General features: G+C 41.0%; 2 protein-coding genes across 2 annotated transcripts; one reads left to right on the forward strand and one right to left on the reverse strand.

Moving 5' to 3' along the window:
- The first annotated feature begins 2,612 nt into the window (after window positions 1–2,612).
- LOC139727883 (uncharacterized) lies at window positions 2,613–16,282 on the forward strand. Its single transcript, XM_071638854.1, has 4 exons — window positions 2,613–2,831; window positions 8,632–8,795; window positions 13,612–13,741; window positions 15,878–16,282. Exons 2-4 carry the CDS (start codon window positions 8,646–8,648, stop codon window positions 16,042–16,044), a joined length of 447 nt encoding a protein of 148 aa, XP_071494955.1. The 5' UTR covers window positions 2,613–2,831; window positions 8,632–8,645; the 3' UTR covers window positions 16,045–16,282.
- A 4,353-nt stretch (window positions 16,283–20,635) lies between these two features.
- On the reverse strand, window positions 20,636–21,518 carry LOC139727882 (uncharacterized). The gene is made up of 2 exons (XM_071638853.1): window positions 21,041–21,518; window positions 20,636–20,970 (listed from the first exon to the last, which is right to left on the reverse strand). Exons 1-2 carry the CDS (start codon window positions 21,516–21,518, stop codon window positions 20,636–20,638), a joined length of 813 nt encoding a protein of 270 aa, XP_071494954.1.
- Window positions 21,519–27,951: the final 6,433 nt, after the last annotated feature.

The following is a 27,951-nucleotide window of genomic DNA, read 5'->3' on the forward strand; positions in this document are numbered from 1 at the left end:
TGACTGATATTGGAGATGAACTTGCGAATCGGATCTACTACCTTTAATATTATTAAATCTAAAATGATTATTTGAAAGTTCGGAAATGCTGGAAATATCCTACCACAAGGAGGCAAAATATAAATGGTTCACATTTACAATTCATTTTGTTTTAAAAATTTTCTTATTTATTTTCGTTTTTGACAAACTCGCATACCAGGCTTCAGGCCTGCTAACGCGGGTATACAATAGAAAAAATAAAAGTTAAAACAACACCAGGAAAATCACTATTCTCAATTTTGCGGCGCGCTACGCGCGCAGAGTCTCGAACACAATTAAACTTTGCAACTTCCTGGCAAAATGAGTTTTTACTATTTCCTAGATGAAATACCGTAACGCGATTGCATGCAACAGACAAAAATACAAATTTCCTCGAGACTTTAAAACGTCATTAAAACAGTCAAAATTCACAATTTGCGGCGCGCTTCGCGCGCAAATTCTTATACAACTTTTGTAGTTCGGTCGTCCAAAGAATATATAGATATATATATACATATATATATATATATATATATATATATAATTGTGTGTGTGTGTGTGTGTGTGTGTGTGTGTGTCATCATTGGTATTGGTACTGAAGGTCCGTTTTTTTAGTGACCGCACCCCCCCCCCCCCTTGAAAAATCCTGGCTACGGGCCTGTAGGGGTGACGATGGTAAGTGATGAGAAGGACTTTAGGGTTGGCAATGATAAAGTGAACATCAAAAAATTATTGATAGAGCAATTCAAATCGTGATACTAGAGCAATTTGCACATGTATGGACTAGGAAAATGAATTGATTTTGATGGAAATAGCACATCTTTTGATTTTTAAATGCCGATCCAAAATGCCTTTTTAAAGCTGATTAAATTAAAATATTTATAGAGAGATTTCATCGATCAAAATCGATGATTACTAGCTGCCCCCCCCCCCCTCCCGCAGTTTCTCTTCCCTCCCCCATCTTCATCATGGATGTTATTGCATGAGAATGTAATCATATACGTTGATATATAATGAACCTGAACTAAAAAGGAGCCTATACTACGCCTTTCTGAAGCATTGTGAAGTTGGAGGATAAACCCAAATTAAGTCAGGAGTTCATCCATGTTACCCAAGACCAAATGCCCTCTTCGAATCTGATTTTGTGGGGCTTAATAAACATGATCAATGTTAACAATAGCAATCGCTGCCGACCTAAATATTTGTGAATTTTGTGAATTCTATTGACTCTTTCAACCTCCTCTCAGGGTATGCGAGTAGCAAACAGAGAGTATAAATAACAATATAACAAACCAGTTAATACAATACTCAAAGATTACACATGACACAAAAGATATACAAGATTATAGTGTATATGGGAATACAAATAAAATGAAAAGATATATAGACGTTAATCTACATGTAAATAGCAGATTACAAATTTGACAAAGAAGGTTGCTTCACTAACCTATATACCGCTACGTGTCGCTATGATACGTATATATAATACTTTGATTATGATTTATTCCAAGCTTCAATTAGATTTCCAATTTACTTTTTGCAAGATATTGATGACGACGTCGAGTTTGCATGGATCCTAGCAGGGAGGTGTCCCTGATCCTAGTAACGCAAGTCTCGCGAGACACTAGCAGGAAAAGTGTCAGCAGGCGGCGAACAAAACTACAGAAATACCACCTAAGGGAAAGCCGAGCGCGATGGCGATGACATGTGAAGTGGAAACACACAGAAACACTCACACACGCGCATACACATACCCATACACACAAACCCGTTGTTATGTTTCTGCTTGAAGGACGGCGTCCCATTCTCACATTGTAATCTGATTCTGTGGTTAGCAGACGACCATGCCAACAGTACGAACCCAACGCCTAAATAACTGCGTTAGTCCACGCACATGCGTACAAAAACCGTTGTTGTTGTTGTTGTTGTTTTTGTATTTGAGGCGCGTCATTCAAATATGAATATTTACGCGTTTATCTTTATAATATAATTATTTTACATATAATAAATCAATAAAAATTATAACTTTTTACTATCATTTTTATGCGCGCTATGTGTCTGCTGTTATACGGTTGGGACAAATAAGTTCTGGTGCATGCTGATGGCAAACTCTGATCAGCCCGGCTCGTTACATTGAGCAGGCTTCTCGGTCGCGCACACAGACCTAGATCCCTCATTTGCCGCACTCAGGACCCTCTGCCCAACGCATATGGTGGACGAGCAAACTCCCGAATACGATATATAAACATCAAAATTATAATATTATTTCATCAACCAACCAACTTGTACACTGATAGTCTTTGCTCAAGTGACACTATTGGCAATTTCGACGCGTTAGGGTTACGGAAAAAAAAATCGCTTCCGGGTTTACATCAAGAAAACATGGTGCATGTTGAGGCGCAGGCAGCGCATGCACGACACGCACGTGTGTGTACAGTGTGCATAACGACGCGCGGAAATTAGTGCTCGTGTGTGTATGCATGCACGGTGTACGATGCGACGTATCGTGCGCTCCTCTCTCTCCATGCAATTAAACACGGCAACACCGGCCTAGCTATGAGCTAGCAGCAGTCCTAGCACTCTCTCTGCCGAAGCTGCCGAAGCTTCCGGCAGCGGTGTCAAGCTCAACTGAGCTCCGTGTGTGACGAGGGCAGCAGGGCCAGTAGGGGCGGCCGGGTACAGCTGTGTTCGACTTGGTTCACCTAATCTCACGGCTCAAGTGACCTTGGTCGCTGTTGCGTTGGTGGTGTCGTACTTGCGTGAATTGTGTTACTTCTTGAAATTTCAGTGTCCTGGGACCTGAGATGAGAAGGGTGAGCAGATATGTACATGTACTATACCTAGATAATGATCATGATCGTCGAGCAAAGGCTATTAGTCTAGATCTAAGTATAATTAAACTACAAAAGGAAGAATTCACATTTTGTCCTTTCTGTTTTATTGTCAATATTGTATTGTAGACATTGTTACTAAGAAAATAGAGGTCTAGATTCTATAGACGCTATCTAACGTTAGTAGTTGTTCTATTGGTATTGTAGTTTTGAATAAATTCAGGTGAACTAGTTTATAAAATACTAACTGCGACAGCCGCCACACGCAGTGTGGCGGCTGCGCCGTGCTCCCATAAAAGATCTTCATGTTGAACAAACGGGTGCCTTTGCGGCGCTATATTTCCTTAATTTTTCAACAGAAACTACTAGGAATACTTACATGGGTCGATGAAACCTAAATGACTATCATCGGCGACTGTTTGATGCATTTCATTGCTTGTGATGCACAAAATGATGTCTTATAAGCAGCTCACCGATGTTCACAGAATTCACAATCACTTGCACAAGCGCACAGAATACTTGAACTATAACATAAGCGAAACTGCGGGGAAGCCGCCAGGACCGCGCCTGGCGGCGCGGTCTCCGGGGCTAATAAAATACCAGCCTGGACTAGGTTTTCTGTATAACAGTGTAACCGGTAGCGGTACTGCACTGGTGTTTGTGTAGAACCTAGACCTAGACCTGCAAAATTGGAGACTACTGGAGAAATGGAGTTCTATTAAAGCCAAGGATTTAGCTCGAGAACGTTACACCTACTACATTGTAGTTCTGTATTACCCCCTTATTAAAGCAGGTGGATCGACAGAACACTTTCAAGATCCACCTCCATTATTGAGCTCATATGATTGGCAATGCACAACTCATTTTTCGTACAGGTGAGGTGTAGAACTCTACTTATAGCTCAGCATGTCTTGGACCCCGTTTACTGTGAGTTAAAGGGCCGGGCTCGGCTGCAGCCGAGCCCGGCCTTCTTGCAGCCGAGCCTGGCCCTCTTGTCACTGTAAACACGCAAAAGGCCAAATGCGGTACCAAAATCGGCTGCGCATTTGGCCAAGCTCTGGACTAGTCTCGGCCGCGGCCTTTTCTCACTGTAAACGCAAACTGGGCCAAATGCAGTACCAAATTGTGACCGACGCCCTCCCAATAATAGTGTTTGTTTACATGCAGAGCGCTGCGCCACTACGACAAACCTCATTTTGAAAGGTTTGAAGTAAAAGCCCGGCCGAGCCCGGCACTGTAAAAGGACAGAATTGCGGGGCCGAGTACCGCAATTGAGGCTGCACTGTAAACGGGGTCTTTGACTCATTTACAGCTCTCCTCTGTAAGACAAAGGAGGGGATTCCATGAAGCCAGATGGGACAGTGTAGTCTCCGCGGAACATCCCCATCGACAAGATACAGATCGTTCTTTCGGTCAAGCACTAAAGTGGCAATATCAAATGATCCAAATACCGGCATTGCATTTAACAGCACTGGTGACCCCATCACTTTCACTGGTTACAGCGCCCTCGGGTTGATTTACATCTTGAACAGAAAAGGATCATAGCTAATTTACTGTTATTTTTTGGGCCTCAAGGTCTAAATGAATGACAAGTAAATAGTTTGATATGTCAGCATTAGCCAATTACATGTACAAGTCCATAATAAAGATCCATAAAGAAGGGCAATATCTTGAAATATATGCTCATGACATTATCCCCCACCCCCTCTTATCTGGCAATGATATGATACTTTAACTAGTGGTAAGTTAGACTTTGTCTGACAACATACAAATTGTATATACAGTCAACCTCGCCTAAGTCGACCTCGCATAAGTCGAAAACTCGGCCAAGTCGAAGCTCCAGAAAAGTCCAGATTTTCTCTTTACTTATTTCTTTAAAATAATCTTGCACAAGTCGAAGTTTTACAAGTCGAATTTCGCCTATGTCGAAGATAATTTCGAGTCCAGATTTGTGTAAATACATGTAATTTTCATCGCACAAGTCGAAGTTTTTTTTTCCCCGTACGTCATTCAAACATTGAGTGAAGCATTCTTTCATTCTTCGATAAATAAGCGAAGGAAAAAAAACCCACTACTTTTGTAATAAAATACTCCCAAGGGTCGAAAACAAGTTAACCCTAATATCCCTTGTATTCTTGATGTCCAGCTGAGAAGAACATAAAAACCAAAATTTCAGAAATGAAGATTTTGGTGGCCCGCGAAAAAGGTCGGATGTTTGCCATTACTTTTGGAAATGAACAGCGGTAACAATCGGCTCCGTAAGAAGCTAAAATAAATGTCAGATGTTTGCTTTTAATTTTGGAAATGAATAACGGTAATATTCGACTCCGTATGATACTAAAATGAATGTCGGATCTTTGCTCATACTTTTGGAAATGAATAACGGTAAGATTAAGCTCCGTACGGTGCTGAAGTTAATGTCAGATATTTGAATTTGCGTTTGGAAATGAATAAGGATAACAATCGGCTCCGGAAGATGCTGAAATGAACGTCAAATGTTTGCTTTGACGATCGGAAATGAATAATAATAGTACGCTGTATTCAAGTCCGTACGATGATAAAATTACTGCCGGATGTTTGCTTTTACGTTCGAAAGTAAATAACAATAACATTCAGCCCGGGAAGATGCTAAAGTATAAATGTCGAATGGTCACTTTGACGTTCGGAGATGAATAACAGTAATATTCAACTCCGTATTTGTACCATGATTGAATAAATGTCGGATGCTTGTTTTTAATTTCGAAAGTAAATATAGCAATAACATTCGGCTCCGGAAGACGCTGAAATAAATGTCAGATGATTGCTTTTACGTTCGGAAATGAATAGCAGTAATATTCTGCTCCATACGATGCTAAAATAACTGTCAGATGTTTGCTGTCAAATTTTGAAATGAATAACAGTAACATTTAGATACGTTCGATGGTGAAATTAACGTTTGATGTTTGCTTTGACGTTCGGAAATGAATAACAATAGTATTCAACTCCGTACGATGATAAAATAAATGCCGGATGTTTGCTTTTATGTTCGAAAATATATAGCAATAACATTCAGCTCCGGAAGATGCTAAAATAAATGTCGAATGGTCACTTATACGTCCGGAGATGAATAACAATAATATTCAACACCGTATTTGTACCATGATTAAATAGAATAGATGTCGGATGCTTGTTTTTACTTTCGAAAGTAAATAGCAATTACATTCGGGTGCAGAAGATGCTGAAATAAATATCAGATGATTGATTTTACGTCCGGAAGTGAATAGCAGTAATATTCTGCTCCATACGATGCTAAAATAACTGTCGGAAGTTTGCTTTTAAATTTCGAAATGATGCGTTCGATGGTGCAGCGGAAATTAACGTTTGATGTTTGCTTTGACGTTCGGAAATGAATAACAATAGTATTCAACTCCGTGCGATGACAAAATAAATGCCGGATGTTTGCTTTTACGTTCGAAAATAAATAGCAATAACATTCAGCTAGGGAAGATGCTAAAATAAATGTCGAATGATCCCTTTGACGTACATGAAACGCATTTCGATTATTACAGTCCAATAACTTAAGTTTCTCGATTTTTTAAAACTCAAAACAAAACAAAAAACACTATACGTATTGCTATACCGTCTTCTGCATTTCAACTACCAATAAAGACATAAAGAGACACCGCATTATAAAAATTTATCGGAGAATATCGGGAAACATGCACGAGACATTCTCCGAAGAAGCTTCGGGGTCTGTTCGATGTTTCACGAAGATTTTGCGAACATCGCGCACGTCTAGCACTGGCGAAGGTCAAGCGCTTTGTCGAGACAGTAAAGACATTTTCAAAAGCAAATCACGACCTGATCATGACGCATTGTAAGGAAAAGTTCATTGGAAAAAAAAAAATAATAATAATTTAAATTCTTACCGAAGTAAAAACATCCCCGAACAAATAACGGCGCCCCGAACTCCCGCGTTCGTTTCGCGATCTTTTGCAGAAATTACGTGCAACGCATTTCGATTATCACAGTCCAATAATTGAGCTCCAGGATTCTTTTTTAAAACGTAAACAAAACAAAAATACTAATTACAACATAATACTACCGTCTACTGTAATTTCACGGCCACTAAAAACATGATAAGACACTGCATTATGAAAATTCGTCTGGAAATACAAGTCGAAGAAAAATTCGACTTCCGCGGAAGTCGAATTTCGCGTAAGTCGAAGTGTTTTCGCCGGTCCCAATAGATTCGACTTAGGCGAGGTTGACTGTACCTCATTCTATTTAGTGAGCTCTCTCTGTGATACAGTGTATCAGCTTCTTAGTGAAATAGACATTCATTTCTTTTAATGATATCATTGACTCATTGCACTTATTAACTAGAAATCGGTGCTCGGCGGGTCGCGCAGCCGAGCACATGTATCCCCCGAACCCACAGCATCATACAGTACATCATCGCAATAGAGCTCACACAGAAATTCCATAAATAAATATAGTTAGGTCCTATCATGGCAACAATGATCCTGTCCACATTTTGCCTCTGGGTACCAAATTTGATGACAATAATATGATGCAGTGGTGTAACTCTGCAGAACTCTGCCAAATTTGAAGATGATCATAGCAGAAATGCAGCCAGTAGAGTGCTCACAAGGAAATCTCTGCTATATCCACAAAAAAATTCTTATTACCATGGCAACAATGTCTCCGCCCACAACAAAAACAATAGGCGGCCTTGCTTTACCATAATGGACCTTTATGCCAAATTTGAAGATGATTGGAGAAGAAATGCAGCCGATAGAGCGCTCACAAGGAAATTTCTGCTATTTCCACAAAAATTCTTGTTACCATGGCAATGATGTCTCCGTCCACATCAAAAACAATAGGCGGCTTCGCTTTACCATAATGGACCTTCATGCCAAATTTGAAGATGATTGGAGAAGAAACACAGCCGGTAGAGCGCTCACAAGGAAATCTCTGCTTTTTCCTCAAAAATTCTTGTTACCATGGCAACGATGTCTCTGCCCACACCAAAGACAATATACACCTTCATGCCAAATTTGAAGATGATCGAAGAAGACCTGCAGCTTGTAGAGCGCTCACAAGCAGACCCTATTGGATTTACCTTTTCATGTATAAAGACGGAACAAGCAAGGGCGCCATCACCAAAAACCATAGGCAGCTTTGTCTTATCATAATACACCTTCATGCCTAATTTGAAGATGATCGAAGAAGAACTGCAGCCAGTAGAGTGCTCACAAGCAGACCCTATTGAATTTACCTTTTCATGTATAATGACGGAACAAGCGAGGGTGCCATCACCAAAAACAAAAGGCCTCTTCATCTTACCATAATACACCTTCATGCCAAATTTGAAGGTGATCAAAGAAGAACTGCAGCCAGTAGAGCACTCACAAGCAGACCCTATTGAATTTACCTTTTCATGTATAATGACAGAATAAGCGAGGGCGCCATCACCAAAAACAATAGGCGTCTTCGTCTAACCATAGTACACCTTCATGCCAAATCTGAAGATGATAGGAAGAGAAACGCAGCTGGTAGAGCGCTCACAAGGAAATCTCTGCGGCGGCGGACGCGGCGCGACGAGGCCAAATCCATAGTATCCTCCGAACTCTGTTTGGGGGATACAATAATAGGCATGCATTTCATTTCTTAGAGTGATAGTTGGTAAAATGAATGTCTTAAAGCAGGTGACACAAACACTGCTCTCTATGAAAGTGAATTCTGCGTGCACTCTGTAAAATAAATACTTCTGACAATAATTATCTTCTCTTCCATACAGACAGTTGTCCAGGCATGAATGACCGTGAGAAGATGTGCCTGTGCTCGATTCAGAGTGCCATCATGCGTGATGTTTGCGTCAGAGACGTACAGGATTACCTGTTTGAGGTGGAGGTCCTTACTCTGGATGATCTAATCTCCTTGGATGTTGAGAAGAATCCAAAGGTATTAGTAGGGCAGACATGTAACAAAAATTGGTCGAGATGCTCACATCCGGCGGAAAGTATGAAATTTTGCATGTAGGGGTATTTTGGGGCGCTGATTTCAAATATTGCCGGATCCAAGAGATCTGACCCCTGGGTCGGCCGCCATTTTGAATTCCAATATGGCCGCCATCACAAAACAAATTTAAAGATCCCTATCTTCAGTTCTGAATGACGTGTGGTACCAAAACTTGGTACACAAGAGCGTTTTGACATATTGAATTTGATGACAGATTAATTTGAAATGTCTGACAAACATCGAATAGCCGCCATTTTGAATTCCAATATGGCCGCCTCGATGAAATGTTCAAAATCATTATCTCGAGTTCTAAGTGGTGAGTGGCGCTGAAATTAGGTGCAAACAAGTATATCAACATACTGAGTTTAAGAATTGACTAATGTGATGTGTCTGACAAACGCAGTGCCCGCTATTTTGAATTCCAATATGGTTGCGAAGACAAACATCACGACTAACATTCACGGGCATGCCAAAAGGTGCAGCAAAAATGAAGCAGAATGCACCTTTCGCTGACGTCACAATGTAAATACAGCAGCACGCACTCAATCAGTTACAAACGCGTGCTCAATCAGGTAGCATAATTTACAAACCCAAGATAGAGATTTTCAACATTCCAACATGGTAACTATGTAGGAAAATTCAAATTAGCTGCCGTGCAGATTGTCAGACATGTCAAATAAGTCTGTTATTGAAGTTACCATATCACCATGCGTTTACGTATCAAATTCAAATGGCTTATGTCACTCAGAACTGAAGATAGGGATCTTTGACGGGGGCCATATTGGAATTCAAAATGGCGGCCGACCCCGAGGCCAGATCTCTTGGATCCGGTAATTTTTGAAATCAGCGCCCCAAAATACCCCTATGTGCAAAATTTCATACTTTCCGCCGGATGTGAGCATTTTTTTCACATATCTGCCCCACTATATGGTTTGCTTTCTATCATTGCTTTTACTGTGTCCTAATTTTGTATTTCATATTTTCAGGGAAAGGAAACTTGTTCAAAGTATGAATGCACAGGTAAAGACAAAAATATTTACAGTGTATATGTGCACTCCTCACAGAACTTTTCAGGTGGAGGTACCTCCATTGATTCTTCAGGCAGGGACTAAAATCTCTCCAGCTTGAATATGGTAGTGAGGGAAAGATGAGTTTAGCTGGTGTATAGTAGGTGTATACTCATTACATGCCATTTGTTTTTATTACCTCCGCCAAGGAAGAAAGAGGTTAAGTGATCATCGGCGTTGGTTTGTCTGTTTGCAAAATAACTCAAAAAGTTGTGAACGGATTTGAATAAAACTTGCAGGAAAAGTTGACAATGACACAAGGAACAGATGACTTGATTTTGGAAGTGATGTGGGAAGTTTTATGGATTTTGAAGTTCTTTTTAAATCTTTTTGCAGATAGGGTCAATGAACATGGGAGTTCAAGCTGCTTATAGGCCCTATTTTAGGTTAATGCTCTAAAGCGCATGCTCTGCTCGGGCGAGGCACTGCATAGCTGGAAGCAAATGTCTTAAGCAAAAGGCTTCCATATTGGGGAAATTGGGCGATTTTCAGCATGCATGTACAAATGTATAATAATGGGTGGAAATGAGCTGCTTGGCAGAGGTCTGCGCTCTACAGGTGCTCTTCTAGTTTGTGTGTTTGTTATTTGTAGAGTAGTACAGTGCACTCCCATTATAACGAAGTGCTCGGGACCGGCAGTTTTCTTTCGTTATAACGAAATTTCGTTATAACCGAACAAATACAATATATAACCAGGGAGGTGTTACAGAGATGGATTGGCAACTCTTCGTAATTCATGCAAACACATGTTTGGGTTCAAGGCGTTACAATGGGATGTCTAGCATTCCACTACGCTTTGAAGTCATGCTCGGCACCGCTCTAATTGCAAGACGAAGTTCGGAGACGAAGAACACATTTCACCTTTCGTTGAATTACAAGCTTTATTTTCACCGTAACATTTTAAATGAAATACTCAAATTGATTTAGAATAGTTTAGGAAAGAATTCAATGTTATAAACATGTATATTCTAGTTTCTTCGTAATGCGCAAATCAAAATGAAATGAAAATTAGGCCCTCTTAAAAACCTAATATTTTTCTATAATGCGCACATTTCCGCATGTTAGTTTTCTATATATACCCCCGCCAAACGAAGTTTGAAGGGGGTATATAGGAATCAGCGGACGGTCGGGCGGTCGGGCGGTCGGGCGGTCGGTCCGTTGCAAATCTTGCGTCGCGAACTACTTCCTCAGTTTTCAACCGATTCCCATAAAACTTGGCACAGATGTGTGTCTTGGGTTGTAGATGTGCAAGATGTATTTTTTGACAGTACCCAAAAGTACGTTGCCATGGTAACGGCATATTATGGGCAAAAATGGGTACAAATCTTGCGTCGCGAATTCCTCCCACAGTTTTAGATCAATTTTTATGAAATTAGGTACAGATGTTCATCTGAATATGTTAATGTGCAAGACACATATTTCCGCAGTGGCAAAAAGTGCGTTGTCATGGTAACGGCATGTTATTGGTAAAATATAGGGCAAAATGCTTCATGGCAAAACTGCTTCATCAGTGTTCTTCCAATTCTCATGGAATTCATATTGAATGTTTGTCTTAGGATATAGGTCAGCATGACACATTTCTTGACAGTGACAAAAAGTATGTTGCCATGGTAACAGCTCACATATTATGAGCCAAAATGATGGAAAATTTTGTGTTGCAAACTACTTCCTCAATTTTTGCCCAATTTCCATGAAACTTGGTACAGATGTGTGCCTTTGGTTGTAGATGTGCAAGACGCATTTTTCGACAGTACCCGAAAGTACGTTGCCATGGTAACGGCATATTAATGGCAGAAGATCAAGGAAAGATCTTGCGGATTTAACTACTTCCTCAGTTTTTTGACCAAAGCTTATGAAATGTTGTTTTGACCAAAGCTTATGAAATGTTGTTTGGTGGGGGTATAACCAGTCGCTGTAGCGACATTTCTAGTTTAATCTGGTATATTTTGATCTTTCAAATAAAGTACTCCGCTTAAGCGTGTTCCAGCGTGCTTTTAAACTATTTGTTGTTAAAATTGTAAGTTTTACACTGCATTTTGAATCGCTGCTCCAATTCAAGGTACACAAATTCATTGTTGCCGTCACATTGAAAGAGAGAGCGAATTGCAGATGGGGCAAGTATTTCTAGATGTGAGAGCGCTAGTCCCGATTATTGATGCTCTCTTTTGTCAAAGCACATGGGTAACACCTGTAGTTGAACTTGCCTGATATAACGAAAACAAGGAAGCCACGCATACATGATATTCTGTTTGTTGAATACTCGTCATACACTGGAAAGCTATGTGAACAATTAAACAAATAGTTCATTAATTTCAGATTATTGTATTACAATAACGCAAGTTTTCCTCGGAAACTGTGCGTGACACACCAAGCGAACACACAGTGATGTAACGCGTTCGCCCATGCAGAGACGCTGTAAATGCCTTGTTCCGCTGCATATTTTTGAAAGCGATTAGCATTTCGCTATTATATAACGGGGCACATCTCTTTTGCTTTTCTTTGTCAGTGGTGCTCGGAAAAGACTTTGTTATAACGAAAATTTCGCTGTAACCGTGTTCGTTATAACCAAATTTTGTACCATAGACTTTAATGGCGATAATTTTAGGACCAGAAGTTTTACTTTGTTGTAACGAAATTCTTTTATAACCGTGTTCGTTGTAACGGGAGTGCACTGTATTTAACTATACATGCTTAAAGGACAAGTTCACCTTCATAAACATAAGGATTGAGAGAATGTAGCAATATTAGTAGAACACATCATTGAAAGTTTGAGGAAAATCAGACAATCCGTTCAAAAGTTATGATTTTTTGAAGTTTTTGTGCAGTACCCGCTGGATGAGAAGACTACTGCAGTGTATGAATAACTTAGATGTCACATGCGTACAACAATATAAGGAAAATATAAAGAGAATTTCACAAAATTCCATCTTTTGAAAAAAAGTACACATTCCCCTGACTCGTTACCGATACATGTTATGGGTAATATTATTCCCCCTGCCCTTAGAAAGAGGCAAGTCAATTGCTCTTTTATTATGCGAAAAAAGTGAAAATATGTTGAATTTTCTTTTATATTTTCTTTATACTGTTGTACGCATATGACTCACAAGCTGTAGTAGTCTCCTCATCCAGCGGTTCCAACACAAAAATTTAAAAAATTCATAACTTTTGCATCGATTGTCCAATTTTCCTCAAACTTTCACTGATGTGTTCTACTAATATTGTTGCATTTTCTCAATCCTTATGTTTATGAAGGTGAACTTGTCCTTTAAGGTATCAAAATCAGACAGTGGACTGCACTTTTCAAGAAAGACAGGAAAGTGCATTGTCAAAGACATCATTCACCTAAACCATAAAGGAAACAGAGTTCTTTTAATTCACTACAGGCTGAAATTAATGTGAGAAATATATGAGATTCTGAAGCACCCATGGGCCTCATATTGCACCAGCTAGGTTCCTATTGACAAGGTATTAAGATAAGACAATGTACTGTACATGAGTACAGGGGCTAGGCTAGGAATAAATGGTGTTCAGTGAGTTGTATACGAAAACATGAAAACAACAACTAGAAAACCCCACTTTTTAAGTAATTTGTTGATTCATTGATAGATGAATATGGTAAGCCTCATGTACATGTACATATACAGTGAGGTGTCAATGTACACATGTTTGACTCGGACTGGTTTCCTTCGCAGAAACAGACAGAGATGTTGTTGTCATGGCTACGAGATAGACCTGCATCCTTCCATCATTTCCGTGACTCTCTGAGAACCAAACACCCATACATTGTTCAGGAAATGGACAATTTTCTGGCTGCCAATCATGGTAAGCATTTTCCTCATTGCATAACAATCCCAAAGTGCACATGCCATCAATCACAATCTTGTGATAATGTATGTGATATAGCATGGTCTTATTCATCCAGAGTACCCGGTAGTGTCTTCAGTACATGTTGCTATTGCTCTACCAGAAGGCGTTGTCATTCTTCTTACCGTGGAACATTGTTGGATACTCCTGTATACACCTGAGTCAAGAGGGACATTTTGGATGAAACATCTTCTCCTATGCTAATTTCATAAGGCAAAATTCAAACTCGGGACCATCCAAGATGTTACGAAGTATAAAATGAATAAGATGGAGTCAAAAGGGGCCTGAGCTTTCGATCCTAGCAAAATCTTCGTCAGAGGCAAAGTGACAAACAGGCAGGGAAAGCAATCACATATAAGGACTTCACACAACAAGAACAGTCAGGGGAGTGCTAGGGACACAGAACAAAGAAAACAAAAGGGGAGGGTTGGAGGTCATGGGCAATGAGCCCAATAGGTAAAGGGAGGGGGATTAAAGCAGCAGGGTGGACAGACAAAAGGCAGAGGAGGGTCGGTGATGATTCCAAGGACCATGGGGGCAAACTGTTAAGGATAAGGATGTAAGTAGGGAGGCAACATCAAACAAAATAAGGAACAACAGAGGGATAAAGGGGATAAAGAAAGGAAAAGAGTGAAAAAAGCAACCCCAAGAGTGGGGGGGGGGGGGGGGGGGGGGAGGGGCTGAGCAAGCAGCAAGCCCTAACCTGGTGTACAAAGAGGAGGCAACAAAATTGAAGTAAGAGTCAACCAACAAATGCAAGTTATCAAACATATCAAAGTGTATATAAAATAATAAATATAATAACTAATGATGACAATAAAGATGATATTCATAAAAGTAACAGTAAAGATAATGATAATTTAATAATTATAAAAAGGGAAAAAACCAGAGGGAAAGAGATGCATATATGTGACCCGCTTCAACAAAAGGATCCTAAAGTTGCTGATGGCTGAGCCGAAAAAAATTGAGTTTGAAGTCACATCATCAAAATTGGTCAAAACAATCAGATTTCTGTTTTTAGCATAATTTTGTAGTCTAATGTTTTGTCTATCATCTGCCAAAATTTCGAAGCTAAATGATCAAAGGAAAGGCAAGAAATCAGCATTTTTTTTGGCCATGATTTTCTGACTTTCAACGTAACAGAAACATGTCCGAAGATTTGGATTTAGTGCCACAGCTAAACTCTGCCCCTAGCAACGAGGGAGTGATCCTATTGGTCAGTGCGTGGCATCCTGATTACTGATTGGTCTTGCGTAAACCGCTGTTGCTAAGCTTAAATTAACATCGTGGAGGTCGCTAGGAGCATGCCTTCTATTGTCATGCCTCCCCTTGATCATGATAGTGTCGGAAGGAAAACTTTGAAGGCGTTTTTCTCGAAACTGTGATTTCCTCAACCATTTGACATGCGCTAATAGAATCATCAATATCTCCGCAACCGAGTACTTTTATGAGATGTGCTATGAAATTAAATAAGAGTAAGGGAATAATGTCATGCCATTTTCAGAAAATTGTCCTCCCCCGACTTTCGGATCCTTTCGTTGTAGCGGGTCGCATATGTAGTATGCATGCATGTGAAATAAATAGGATGATAAAAATGCCAATTGAGACCTATAGTGACAACTAATGATGACACCTGTAATCATAGTAATGGGAGCAGTGACAACAACAACAACAAATGTTTATATGATGATGATGGTGATGGTGATAATAATTCTGGTAATAGTAACAATGATAATGATAAAACACATAGAATCAATATTCTATTTCTGTTATTGACCTTATTGTTATCATATTATTACATTATCATAATAATACTACAACTGCTTATATTACTCTACTGTTACTATTGCTACTAATTGCGACTACGATATTTTCATTTTTACTTTATAATTACTTTATGCTAACTTTGAATTGCTCAGCAATCCCTGTTGTGCCCCTGTGCATAACTGTACTATTCAGTAACTATGTCTACCTGTTTCAAGTCTGTGTTACACGTGATTACACAAACAAAGAGACAAGTGAATGCTTGATTCCACTGTGGATTTTGCCTTATCTGGTTTCATTTTTTTTTTTGATTTGAACATTTGTTGACAGGAAATGATATTGATCTATCGAGCAGCAGTCATCAAACGAACGGTTTCACCAGGAGTTATGAAATCACCGGAGATGGGAACTTCTGTGTGGCAGACTCCGTCAACACCAGGGTCTACATGAAGAGGCCAAATGCATCACAACCAGGACCAAGTCCAGGATCTAGCTGATGATCTCTGTCATTTCTTTTTCTTCTGTACATTGTGTTAGTAAATAATAACAGCACCAATTAATATTTGAGTCAAGATCTCTGTACTCCCATACAAGGTGATGCTGCCAGCTGTGCTAAAGATTATTGTTCGTCATTATGGTTTATTTAAGGACTGTGATTATGTTTATTATGTATTTGAGAAGTGATTTAGCCTATACCATCCACACCTACAGCCAGCATACTAGATTCTTACAATATAACAGCAATAAATAATGTCAAGGGTAGACGTATATTTTGTTTTAAAAAATCAAGATTTAGTGAAGATATGTGTCAGCTGCAGACTTGTGGTGCTGTGATATCATCACCTCATCTTAATCATCTTAATTTGGAGAGGTAATATTTGGTTGCTTCTTCTATCACTGGTTTGTGACAACCAAAACAGAAAGGAAAACCTCTAGAATTCTTTGAATCTCCCCAGTGTGTATGAAATCTCTGCCATTCCATTTGTTTGATTTTATAGTCCTACCTGCTGGGTGTGTGTGTGTGTGTGGGGGGGGCGGGGGCGCATATTGTTATGGTCTCCCTGTTGAATTTTTGTTGGTGCTTCCAGTTCCTAATACTTTGATACTTCAAAACAAAGGGAATGGTGGGGAATGGTCATGATACGCCCATTCTCCTTCCTGTCACTCAAATGAGCAATTTCCACTTAGGTTGTATGGATGCAAGCCAATGTTTACCTGGCAATACTATTTACTATGTGCACTGTATACTGTAAAACATGATATATTCGCGGCACGAAATTTTCGCAAATTGGAGCCGACGGCCTTTATCGTGGCATAAAATTTTCGCGGATTGCCACTGGCATTCAATGCATATAGTGTATACAAGAAATTTCGCGTGCATTTTAATTTCGCAAATCTTGGCGCTCGCGAAATTAAAATGCATGCGAACATTCCTCGTTTTACAGTATTCTACAAAGTTGGTTTAGTACCAGTATAAATAAATGGTACCTGATGTACACCTCAACCTTTCCTTTGGCCCTGATGTTCTCACCTGTGAAACCTACAGACACTTTGTCAGTTCCCTTTTTCCAAGCCTATTGTGACAATTTCTCTGTGTAGAACATCATAGGAGCCATTGTTGCCCATGATGCTGTATATACCTCCATATCTGTCTTCAATTTTAACTGGAGCTACTGTCTGCAGGCTGTATATTTTTTCACTCTCACACTTTATTGTACTGTAAAATCAAACTTATCAATCACATCAGTGTTTTCATCAGAGTTGGTATCTGTATCAAATCTAACGTTTGATCCTGCATGCTTTCTTGAATCATCAACTTTACGGACATCCATACATGTCACTTGATTTACTAGTACTATATTTTTCCGTACTGTCTTTGCCTCTTTTTTTTTTTTAACCATTCTTATGTATTTATGAGTCTTTCACACTGCAACATGTATGCTCAATATATCCACTCTTGAAACAGTCTGCATTCACTCATTTTGTTTAGAAACACACATCTGGGCTATGATGATTCCCGCGGTGAAAAATGGTTGGCATTTGTTGCGGTGTCTGTTGCTACACTATTTTACCTTCTTGTGCTTGCCATACACGGAATGAATGGACATGTTCTTAGGTCCAGGCTCAGGTCCTGGTCCTCCCTATGTGTTTTTTGTTTTTTTTTTTCACTGCCTCTCATAGCTCTGGCTTCCCCTGCAGCCACTTCACGACATGTCTTATTGTGACGATAGCAGCTGCGGGGAAGGCTTGTCACAGAATGTAACAGTTGTCAATTCGTAAACCTGTGTAGGACGGTCTGGACTTTCCCGGAAGACATAGCAGTGGAATCTTGCATCCTCAGATCTGATCTTCACCGCCTGGAACATTTTCCTAATGTTCGCAATGATGCCCACTTCATTCTCCCTGAAGCGTAAAGCAACATTGAAGAGGTCGAACAGCTTGAAATGCCATCAGAGGTTCATCACTTCCCCTCTCCAGGAGTTTTGATGGTGTCAACCCATCTTTCAGTCTGCTGATAAACTGGTCTCTGAAATTTTTATCCAGTTCGTCCAATCTATGAATGATGCTTCAGCCCCAAAACAGTCAGAAATTGATCCACTGTTGCCGTGATCTTAGCGAATAAATTTTCTCCTTTCTGCCACCATCACTGTCCTTTTCTTGAAACACTTTCTAAGCACTGTTTTTAACTTGCCATACTTCTATCGCTGGATTTAGTCGATGACACTAAGGCCTTTACAATTCTGTAGGGTCTTCTTGCAGTTCTTTGCGAGGAACCGCGTAGCCTGTCTCAGTGGGCACACTCTCCTTTGGCAAGGTGCTGTGGTTGTCGCCTGGCAGAAACATACATGATGTTATGAGGTTTCAATGCACTGTCCTCTCCTTCTTTGTGTTCCGGCATTGCAAAGTTTATATTGTGAGTTCGGGATGCCTGGACATGATTACGTATGGCTTAGACTCCCATCTGTCAGAGTTATCCTGTAGTCTTGTTGAGAACTAAAACTCTGTCACCCGGAAGGAGGGGGAAGAGTTTCGTCCTTTTTGTCGAGCCCACCAGAGGTGCGGGGAGACTAAGGGATAGCCTGCGGCGTCTGTCCGTCTGTCCATCCGTCCGTCCGTCGTCCGTCTGTAACACTACAAAAGCTTGAATAACTCTCTACTGAGGACTTTAATTTCAATCAAACTTGGAGGGAAGACTTGTTATACAAAGTTACACATTTTACCAAACATGAAGGTCACCTCAAGTTCAAAGGTCACAGGCAGGGGTCAATGAACTTTAGGGCCCAATGTTAAGTTTTTACAGCGCATTTCGATTATGGCTCATAATTTTTTATGTATATCTCCGTTTGTTACCAAACTTGGATGGTAGATATCCCTTGGGGAGCTGATGGTCACCACATGGTCAAAGGTCACAGACAGGGGTTAACGAACTTTAAGGGCCCACTGTTATGTTTTTACGGCGTGCTTCGATTATGGCTCATAACTTTTGATGTATATGTCTGTTACCAAACTTGGAGGGTAGATGTCCCTTTGGGAGTTGAAGGTCACCACAAGGTCAAAGGTCACAGACAGAGTTCAAGGAACTTTTAGGGCCCAATGTTAAGTTTTTACGGCGCGTTTCGATTATGGCTCATAAATTTTGATCCCTATGTCCATTTGTGACCAAACTTGGATGGTAGATGACCCTTGGGGAGTTGAAGGTCATCAAAAGTTCAAAGGTCACAGATGGGTCAACAACCCTTTAGGGCCCAAGTTAAGTTTTTACGGTGCACTTCAATTATGGCTCATAACTTTTGATCCATATGTCCGTTTGTGACCAAACTTGGCTGGTAAATGTCCCTTGGGAAGTTGAAGGTCACCACAAGGTCAAAGGTCATAGGCAGGGTCAATGAACTTTTGGGATTTAGAAAAACATTAATATGTTCTACACGAATGGGCGAGACACATTTTGGCACTTGCTTTGTTTAATATTGCTGCTGCCAATTTACTTACCGCGATCTCGTAGGAGACCTGTAGTCCTTGAAATCTGTCACATATTGGTCGATGTCTTCATACCCTTCCCTTTTGTTGTTTGTACCAAAGATGACGTCGATTGGCAAGTTTGGATGTCTACCGAACATCAATAGAATGGGAGCAAACCCAGTTAATTTGTGTCATATAGCATTATGCGTATGCATGGGCTAGTCTGCCTAAGTTTTTGTGAGGGTTCCAGTGTACCAAGCATGTCTATGAGTGCTCGGTTGTTCCAATTCCGTGCGGATGGTTAGCAGTGGTCCGACTCTTCTGCATTCCGGCAGCTTTACATAGCTCCGCAATCAAATGACTCTTGTAGTTCCTTCCCTGGTCAGCATGGATCCAGCGGGGAAAACCATAATGGAGAAAGAGGTTGTGCCATTATGTCTTTGCCTCCTTGGATGCATGCTTGCTGCGTGTCAGGTATGCCTAGGCATATCGCATGAAATGGTCGGTCACAACAAGGACATTCTCATATCCCCCCTTCAACCTTTCTATTAACATTGTATTTTATCACCAGATGTTCTGATCATAACAAAAATCTCAGAGTTCAGAGTGTATGAAAGAACCTACATAAGACACAGAAACTGGTGAACAGAGAGTACCTCAACACCTTAGCTCTATTTAAAGAGCAATGTCACGTCTTTGAAACAATGTATAGATATCCTATATTGCCTGCAGATTAGATCTATTCAAGGAGATACACTTGACACATTTTGCCTGTGGATAATTGATTCGTCTCTATTTGAAGCTGGCTCCATAATCATTTGTTGTTGAGATTGCTACACCAAAACTCTGTGGCAAACGTTTGTTGGATTATCAGCTTCACATTTGACTGGACACTGTCATCGACACATTTGGATTCTACACATGCATCACAGTGGATTTTATGTTGTGGAGTACCAAAACCTGTGGACATTGGTATCACCTATAAAAATGAACCACATTAGCATTTACTCATAGTTTCATTTTTCTTTTTCTGTTTGCCTGTTTGTTAGTTTGGCTTTTGTTTTTGTTTTTTGATCGATGACAATCAGTACGACCTCGGTTGTAACAGATCATTCCAAGTACAAATAACTATCGATGGTGCACATACTTTCTGCTGTGCTCATCCTGGTCTTCTTTGCTACCATACACATAGCGGCAGGATCCCTCACTACATCGTCCAAGCTGCTTCACTGTGAATGCCTGCATGTGTTGACAGGGAAGACTTCTGGTACCCTCGTTCAGTGACTCGATGAATGTCTTGAAATGTCCTTCATGCGTCAAGCTGGGTGTCGGAGAAGGGAAATTTCGGAGATGGTCCATTTCCTCAGCTGAGATTGAAGATGGGCGGTCTCGACAATGTCTGCACAAGGGTTCTTTGCACTTAGTGAATATGGCCATTCCAATTCTCTTGTCCATATGGCCCACTACGGACAGACCCTGCAAGAGTATTCTTCACCTCCTGGTAATCTGCTCCATAGCGTCTATGTACAGCACCACTCTCCTCCATGACGACTGTCACTGGGTTGCCGGCAAATGTCAGATCCTTCCAGTACGAGTGTTGAATCCGTTCCATGGCCAGGTTGAAGACTCTGTGTTCTTTCTGCAGTCTGTCTTTTGGCTGAAGCCGCTGCTGAGAGGGAGGGAGCGTTTCATCAGGCAGAGATGATGGCAGGGCAACGCTGGTCAACCGCCTAGTGCAGGGAGCCCAAAGATGCTCGATCGGGTTCATTGCAGAATCTCCTGGACAAAATGACGTCACCACCAGGGCATCTAAGTTCATCTCCCGGAACAATCTTCCATAGTAGAACCAGTTTGTAGCATGATTTATGTTGAAATCAGGTCCGCCGTCTGCTACCAGAAACAGTGCATGTTTTCCCGTGGTCACTTGGCCTCCAACATCAAGGTGATCAGCCATGTCGTTGAGATGAGACGATATTTTGATTGTTGAATGGGGGGCACACAAGACAATCATTGAACTACATGTTCAATTGCCGGTATCTTCCACTCTCTGGGCACCCTGAAGCACTGCATTCACCACTGCTCCTGTTTGTAGCTAGCGCTCCCCCCAGTTTTTTGGTTTTTTGTCGTTGGAAGGGTTGGTTTTGGAGTTTCCGCCTTCGGCCGCCACCTTCCATGAACTGGAAGAGAGGGTGCGCTATCTTTGCATAGCCTTTGATGAACCACCTGTGGTATCCCATAAATCCTAGGACCCTTTGAACTTCTCAGCTGTTCCTAGGGTGTGGCCACTCTCCAATGGCACTAGTCTTTGCTGGATTGGTCTCAATTTCCCCAGCACTAGCCACATGCCCAAGATCTTGGTCTGGAAGAGAAGGCACTTCCGGGGTTTGAGGTCATACGACCAGAGTCCCTGGAAAACAACCTTGAGTTGGCGCAAGTGCTCTTTGAAGGGGGATGAGAAAACTGCAATGTCGTCAAGGTATATTACTAAGATCTGGAAGTTGTGTTCCTCGAGGCAAGCTGTCATAAGGCGCTGGAATGGGGCAGGTGCATTTTGTAGACTGAATAACATTCGCACACATTCATACAGGCCCATAGGGTTGGTGAAGGCTGTTTTAGGTTGGTCTTTCTCAGCGACCTTGACCTGCCAATACCTGCTAGTCAAGTCCGACGTGGAGAAGTACTTCACCTTCCCAAGAGCATCCAGGGCCTCCTAGATCCTTGGCGTGGGGTATGCGTCCCATCGTGTCTTGCTGTTTAGCTTCTGGTAGTCGACGCAGAGAGGGAGTGACCCGTCTTTCTTCTGAACTATGGGAGAGGTGTAGGGGCTACTACCGGTACTCTTTCTTATGACACCAGCTTTTTCCATCCCTTGAATGTGTTTCCTCAGCTTGGAACTTGGACGGGGGACTCCTTTGTTGTCAGCCATGGGGATTTCGAGGGGATTTCATGCACAACTCTAGATGCACACCCATAGTCGAATTCATCAAGTGAGAAGACATCCTTAAATTCTTGGAGATCTGCAAGCTGTACCTCCTTCTCTTGGTTTTAAACTAATGAGCAGGCATGTTGGGGGTTTCCACATGTATAGACGGCACACAGTTTGGCAAGTCTTGTCTTTGGGAAGTGACAGGTCTTTGGGAGATGTTCAAAATGCACACGGGGATGGATCTGTCACAGATGGCATCTACAAGGTATCTGCCGACAATCATCTTAGAGCTGTTGTTGATCTTGGAGAGGGGTTCGACATGAGCAGTGCCATGAGTTACGTTTTTCAGCAGCTTGCAGAACGCAACTATCTAGACTCTCTGGGTTGAATTGATTTGGGGGACTTGCCTTGGTATGTCAAAACTCCTTTATTCTCGTAATCTCTTGGTGATGTCGTGTCCATCGCAGACAACGCTGTGTACCATGCAGGGCTTTGTTCCCTCAGCTGAGATAAATACATCTTTATGCACGCACGTCACTCATTGCTAAGAGTAGCTCGAATCCCATTTGTACCTATAAGGGTGTCAACACCTGGTCCATAGCTGCCAGGGGGAACAACAAGTCCTGGTACATGTGCATATCAACATCTGTTGCAAGTGATGTCAATCGGGATAATGTGGTGTGGGAGTGGATGGCCACCTGCACCATTGATCACTACCTCGGACATTTCTGATCGGGTTTTGGATAAGGACGGGTAGCATGGTATTTCATTTATCACTACAGTGTCCAAATTGCCAGGGCCAATGAGAGAAAAATCATGTTCAGAGTGCTCATGTTGTTTATAGCCTGCGTTTTTGTCTACGCCCGCCCAGTTTAAATTCTGGGCATAATGGAGGATGTTCGTCCTGCTGCTTGCCACATCATTCAGGTCAGGAGTTCTGTTTTGTGGGCAACAGAAAAACGGTGTATCGGTGGCCACGTCTGGTCCCTCAGCCCAGTCTCCAGATCCTCTGCTCCTGTCCTCTAGGTCCTGAACCCAAATGGGGGCACCTAGATCAAAAGCACACCTTGTATAATGTTGGCCCCAGAAAAGTAAATCACATCATGATAAATCAATTGAACACAAAACAACTACGTACAAAGGATATTTTGTACCAGAATGGTACAAAGAGTACAACTAAAATTAAAACTGAAACTAAAGCTTTGCATGATGACAGATTAAGAGAGGATACATGGCAGAAGGAATAGATGAAACAAGTTAGGAGTGAAAAAAACGATACGGAGAGAGGAGATGATATCAAGCAGGAGGATTGATAATTTCAAGCAGAATATCTTTGTAAAGATTTATTCTCAAAGTATTTCTTGAAATTATTCAAAGTAGATATTTCTTTCAAACCTGTGTCCAATTAATTCCAGAGTTTAGGCCTGGGAATATGATTTTGTTTTTTGTAGCTGATATCGTTCTATTCAAAGGTAAATGCAGTGACTTAGTCTTATTGGTCGATCATTAATCACAAAAAAAAACAGCTTTAGTGCTTCAAAATCATTCTAAAATGTGAGTTAGGGATAGAAACAACCAATGTAAAAGTGTGAAATCAGTCTAATCAGTGTTGATATTGTTAGATGTACAAAATGTAAACAATAGTTATTATAAAATTGTTTCTGGAATAAAACCATCTACAGTTATGTTTTCTTGAGAAAATAGTGATATCTCTCTATATTTTAGGCTTTATTACGAAAAATTTTATATGATAGGATGTTTTGTGGTACATCTGACCTCATATCAGATGTGATAACTTGAACATTTTTTAAATCATTGCTCCCAGTGGTAAACAATACCTCTGACAGAACTACATGTATATTTAATAAACATTTCAGGCAATATTGGAAAATCACTATAATTGAATTTATGCATGAGCTCTCCTAATTGCAAATCATATAAATTTTGAAAATTTCATATTTGTGAACAAAAAAATTCATGTGTGAGTAAAAATAGGTGTTAGAAAAAAAAAACTTTCTTTTATAATTATAAATCAAATTCATATTCAAGGGTATGTAGTCATGCGTTGAGCAGCTAAGCAAATGCATATTACGTAACTGGGTTCTTTTACATCTACATACATTTTGTCCATTATGTCTCTGATTAATTGAATGTTAGGTTCTAACTGTCATATTATAATCAGTCACGCAGTTATGCTTGTGGAATAGACAAAATTTAGCAAGGGTAAATGAAATATTCAAGTTGTACAAACACTGATCACTCATATACATAAATAAATTTTGTCTCTTCAACAGGTGGAATTCTAGATTAGCACATTGTAGTGGATTCATGATACCAACCAGTTGGTGAATAGATGTGTAATGAAAGCTGGATCCTGTACCAAGAGCTATCCACAGCTTGTCAGGATTAATGCTGCTGAAAGAAGCTACAGACAGTAGCTCAACATCAGTATCCACAGTGTGTATGGCCACCTACGTGATCCTCTTCTGTAGACTACAGCATCTGCCACACGTAAAAACATGCGAGTGTCTGCCTCACGTGAATGTGGGGCGAGACTGGTCAAGTTGAACTAGACAGGAGAGCAGAGGATTTCAGTCAACGTGTTGTATACATTTCCTTGATATCGGCTATTGGAAGATATATCGTCTCTAGTGAGAATAAACTGTGAAGATGAAGAATTTGCTTTTGTTCTGGTTTACAAAGAAGAAGCCCTTCCAGTTCTTCAGCATGAGAGGGATGCATGCTCTTCTTGAAGCTCTTCCCCCTCTTCTATTTGGTTCTACCTTTCAGGCTGTCAGAAATGTGGACATCTCAGATGATGTCCAGCCTGTTGACCTCCAGTTTATTGGAAATGTACCACCAGAAATGTATGCTCCCAACACTATCTTTGCATACTCTCCAAAGGCCTTAAACAATGCAGGATTGCACATTTGAACAACAGCAGCTCCATCAATAGTTGTGGCATCATTCTCAGGTGCGCTTGTAGTTTGAGGTTGGTCTGATGTAAGGCAATGCAATATGTCTGCTTTGACTCCAAGGTGCAGTGTTCCTCTCGTCAGTAATGCAGGTGGGGCTGCCTGGGTCTCTTGTTGGAAGAACTGTATGGTACTCATACATGTGTAGTCATAACCTAAGTTGCTGAAAATATATAGAAAGAGGATAAAACAAAACAAACAGAAGTCAACTGAATGTTTGCTAGCTATGAGAATTATGCAGATTGGCACATGGTTTCATTGTAGCACTGAACTCTGCATAGGATAAAGATTAGCCATTAGATAAAAGTTTTTTTTTTTTTTAAGGTTTTGTTTTCACTGTCAAGGTCACAATCACATTGCATGCAGTATGTGTAGTGACAAAGTCATTGGAGGGGGGTGGGTATACATGTGCAGTTATTATGGAGGAGAGGAAAAGAATGATGGTAACTCAACATGTCACACACATCATCACTGAAACCAACAGATCACCACAATATCAGACTTTCTTAGTGTGACACAGGAAAAAGACCCATCGGAGACAGTGGCATGTTTGGTCTTTCATTTGTATTCATTGTATCATCAAATTGTACAAGTGGATGATGAAGCTTGAAAAGAACCTGAGCTGGGCTGTTTGAAAATGAAACTTTCTCCAAGGTCATGAAGATGTGGTCATTTCGTGGAGCATATCAGAATGAAGTGAAAGTGTCTACTTTCTTACAAAGCGACTCAGGGAGCAAGGCGTTGCCCTAAAAGTTGCCGTGGACTGCTCCATTTCATGGAGGCCATGGGGAGGGGCATTATCAAAAAGGCTTGAGAGACTGAGTAATAACTAAACTCTTTTCCTCAGGACTGTTACACACTTCCCTGCTTTAAAAAAAAAAAAATGTGTCCACACAATCATATTACTTAAACAGCAAAATTAATATGCTCACCTAATTTGAATGATTTGATACTTGCATAATAAATAAATTCAACTGGGCAACTTGGGCTAAAGTATCCTGATTCACCATTGCTGGATTGCGGGAATTAAAAGAAACTTCTTGACCAGCTGATCTAGGAAGTTTGTAAGGATTTGGGTTGCACCCAGCAGTCACTCTAGTTGACCTCCTCAACCCTTCTTTTCAAAATACAGCTTCCTGGTCTGATTGAACCAACTCTTCATTACCGTTCTTCCTGGTTGGGTTTTCATGCATTACTTCGGTTTGAGTTCCAGTTGGAGCATCACATGTATTGTTCATATTGCCTTCTTTGTTATTGTCAAAATCTTCTAGGCCTACATGTATGGGATGGTGAGAGAGGGCACCATCATCAATCTCCTGATGAAGGACCTCCTGTGACTCTGAAACTGCTGAATCTTCTTGCCTTTTCTTTAATTGCAGCATCTTCTAGGACCAGAGGGGATTTCCTTAGTCCTTCTGTTAGGCCAGGCCTGACATCACAAATGCCTTCCCACGACTCATTATCGCTGTCAGAGTTGCTCACAGGGATCTGCTTCTCTTGTTTCAGTGGGTCAAACAATCACCTTTGCTGGGCTCCATATCCTCTGCTAAAATCGTAGAATCCAGCAAGTCCATCCTGTTGAGAGTCTTACATGATGATTCATCACCAGCTAGGGGCTATACGGCATATGTATGGTCTCCAGTTTCCTATCATTGAATAACTATGTGCGGTTCAGGATTCCATACACCTTGAATTTTGTTGCGCCCAGTGGTGCTTCTATTTCTGATGAAAATGCGAACTCCGATGGGTAGCTCAACACCTGTTGCTTTCTCATCATTTATGGCCTTCCTTCTCAGTGCTTCCTTGGGGTGCTCTGTGGAAAACGTCATCAAGCCTAGACTGGTGTTCAGCAATCCATTCCTCCACTTATGGGCTACCAGTAAGGGGGGGGGGGGATGCTACAGGACCAAGTAAATGATCTACAAGTAGGACAGCTTCTCTCCCAAAGAACAAGTGGTGAGGTGAGTATCCGGTTGATGAATGTGGGGTACAATTGTATACATACACAGGTTCCAGAAGGTGTTCTGGCCACTTTCATTTTCTTTCTGCCATAAGAGTATGATGCCAGTCATGGAGGTTACGGTTAAATTGTTCACATTGGCCATTCCCTTCTGGGTGATAGGGAGTGGTGAGCCTTTTGGTAATCCCATACACCTTACAAAGTTCTTGTATCAGCTTGTCTTTGAAATTCCACCCCTGATCACTGTGGATTCTCTTGGTGACTTCGAATCGGACAAACCAATCGCATACAAGAACTCTGGACACAGTGGATGCCTTTTGATCTAGGGTTAGGATAGCTTGGATGAAATTTGTGAAAACGTCAGTAAGGACAAGAACATTTTCCTCGCCACTACTACTACGCTCAAGATCTGTGAAGTCAATTGCGAGGACCTTTAGTGGTCTGGAGGCTGTCAGGGACCCCATGGTTGCCACATGGATGGAGGCGCTTCCCTGCTTTGGCCATTGTATATCATTAACACCTGTAACAGTACTCAGCAACATCCTTTGCCATGCTAGGCCAAAAGCATTGTCTCCTGGCTAAT

The sequence above is a fragment of the Diadema antillarum genome, unplaced genomic scaffold (assembly GCF_040938485.1).
Source record: "Diadema antillarum isolate AM-2024a unplaced genomic scaffold, OU_Dant_1.0 seq00000158_RagTag, whole genome shotgun sequence".
NCBI lineage: Eukaryota > Metazoa > Echinodermata > Echinoidea > Diadematoida > Diadematidae > Diadema > Diadema antillarum.